We start from the raw sequence: 2,761 nt of genomic DNA, 5'->3' as shown, positions 1-2,761 counted from the left end.
GTGCTCCACGAAATAGAAAAGAAATTTTTAACGTTTTTATGTTTAAATCAATATTGCAAGAAATATCACGGTTTTTTAATGATTTTGATCTATAATCTATTATCATTTATAAATCAAACTAAATGGAGCATTTTATAATATTTAATATATAACATGGTCTATGGTCTGATTAGAGTATAATGTATCTTTATGTATGAACTCTAACAAAAATACTATTTACATTAAAAAACTGTACTTAAAAACAATACAAAATTTAAATATTATTTTAATAATTAATATATTATTGTAATATTTAAATGTTATTGTGTACATGATATTTCTTTTTGCATTTGAAATAAAGAACGTTTATAAATCGTTCATATACTCTTACTGTTTTTTGAGAAGAATAAACTGTCTTTCTAAATTTAAATGATATTAAGCACGTATCGAATATAAAAATTAATTATTTTTGATAATATATGAATACAATTGCTCATTGATATATAATTTGTTTTATTAAGTAAAATTAATATACAGTAAATATTTGTTTTTTCACGAGCTACGCTTTGCTCTCATTGACGGCACAATCATGTGTAAATAATTTTCCTACATTAATGAGAATCTTTCTGTATTACTACAGAAGTACATACATCAATAAATTTGATGTTTATTTTGGCATTTTTTTTTTCTTATTTTAAGAGACCACTTCTCATTTATCTAGAGTCGAGAGGTTCTTAAAACAAATAACTACCTTTATTTTATTCAAGGCACACTGTACAAACATTACACGCGCAATGAACGCCAACATGGAAAATGTATTTCTCTGATTTCAAACCAATTTTGGACGAAATCTCTATTCTTATGAAAGATGGACGCATAATATTCATGTCGAAAATATTATCTTTGGATGTTCAAGTAAAAATTACATTATTTCCGTTTTCCAACTGCTTAAACTTTTTTTTATTAACGCCCAATCCTCTAATATATCCGCATCGTTGAGCATATAAACAATGTATGGACCTGCAACGGAAACTGCTCGCCTTCTCTCCGTATGATTTCTGCGTCTCCTACCAGTCGTATTAAGCCATAAATCCGCATGTATGTCCACATTGTTTCTATCTTCCTCTAAACGGCGAATCTTGTCTTGGAGATCGTTATGAATACAATCCCAAATTAGTCCTTTCTCACTTTCAAAATTTTGCAAGGCAGCCTGCTCTTCTGCTAGAAATTTATTTTGTATATTTTGCAACCTGTACTGTTTCAATATTCCAGCAACTTCTGTTTTTGTTTTCATGTTTTCCTTTAGTCGTTCTAGTGGTATTAGATATTCTTCAGATTTTCCAACACGTACTTCTCCAAGTTTTGTGTCCACTTGTGTAATTCTTTCTCGATACAGTCTGAAATAGATATAAAATAAGTATTTATAATTATATACATTCAGAACGTTTAAAATTTTAATGTGTTGCTTATGTTATATCAACAATGTATGCTTATGTTATATCAACAATTAATAATTGCAATTTCATAATTACAAACTATAATATTATATTAATTTCTTTGTGCTCTTAATAAAATTAATCTCCTGAATATTATAATATTCATATTAATAGAATACAAAAAATTTCCTTATTTTGCAAAGTGTTTTCGTGAATATATTCCATATAAATTTAAATAAAAGTTGTACAAATTATATTATTATATTATTTCTAAATATGGAATATACTTACTGTTCTTTGAGAAGAGTAAACTGTCTTTCTAGATCTAATAAGTTTTCCATGCATTCATTACGTCTCCTCTCACATTCATCCTCATCCATCTCTGAAGAATCATCACTGTCAGTGTGTTCTGCACTACTGTCACATGATACAGAACTCTGATTACTTTCGTTACTGTCATGGGACATCTCCTCCCCTTCTGCCTCCGATTCATCCTTAACGCTTGGCATTTATACTGTAAAAAAATTTGTTGTTTATGTATGTTGTATATTTCTTATATACAATAAATGTAAAGATAAGTATTAAAGACTAAAAGCTTTATTTCTTAAGATTTTAACAAGTGTATTTGAATTAAATAGGATATAATTTACCTTATATTATTGGATTACATATTAGTTATTAAATTTTTCGTGCAAAGCAAGAAAGTATCTACCGTACATATTTTGGTATAATGCAACATGTCTATGTACAAAATTTATATCAATATCATCAATGTAATGTAATTGGAAATATTAATATAATTATTAAACTGAATGATATACTATTTTATATGTGTAAATAAGCATAGTAAAATTACACATGTATATAATTAGATGAAAAGTTATGCATTATTCTGAAAACAACAGAGTGTTTTCAGAATGATTGACTGTTCCAGAAATCTTATATGTGAAAATTTCATCATATCGTTGGCATACTTACTACGTAATATATACAATTTGGTTTTAAAAATTCCGTAGAATAATTCTTAAAAAAAAAAAAATACTTTTTCGTGTATTCGACGATACTCGACAAACAGAGAGATGCGATCGAGTAAAGACTCTTGTACCAACTGAAACAAACTGAAAAGAGCAGAGAAAAGGCTCCCGAAGTTTTCGGTTTACCAAGCTATCGTTTAATCGCCATCTGCATTCATTGTAGGGATTGCATGGAATCACGTAGCCAACATACTTTTCGATATTGCCGGTAAAATCGCCGTTATGTTCTATAACTTTATAAATTGTGACTTATTGGAAACATATGTTCTGTATCTATGGAGATTTAATTGTATATTTTATTTTATATATTTT

At 27.7% G+C, this 2,761-nt stretch overlaps 1 protein-coding gene across 1 annotated transcript; it reads right to left on the bottom strand.

The window, feature by feature from the left end:
- Positions 1-472: 472 nt before the first annotated feature.
- Positions 473-2,556, bottom strand: LOC126849501 (breast cancer metastasis-suppressor 1-like protein). The gene is made up of 3 exons (XM_050591401.1): positions 2,394-2,556; positions 1,707-1,929; positions 473-1,376 (listed from the first exon to the last, which is right to left on the bottom strand). Exons 2-3 carry the CDS (start codon positions 1,922-1,924, stop codon positions 902-904), a joined length of 693 nt encoding a protein of 230 aa, XP_050447358.1. The 5' UTR covers positions 1,925-1,929; positions 2,394-2,556; the 3' UTR covers positions 473-901.
- Positions 2,557-2,761: the final 205 nt, after the last annotated feature.

Source organism: Cataglyphis hispanica, chromosome 5 (assembly GCF_021464435.1).
Source record: "Cataglyphis hispanica isolate Lineage 1 chromosome 5, ULB_Chis1_1.0, whole genome shotgun sequence".
NCBI lineage: Eukaryota > Metazoa > Arthropoda > Insecta > Hymenoptera > Formicidae > Cataglyphis > Cataglyphis hispanica.
Note: the sequence above shows the minus strand (reverse complement) of the source record. Positions and strands in the feature narration are given on the sequence as shown.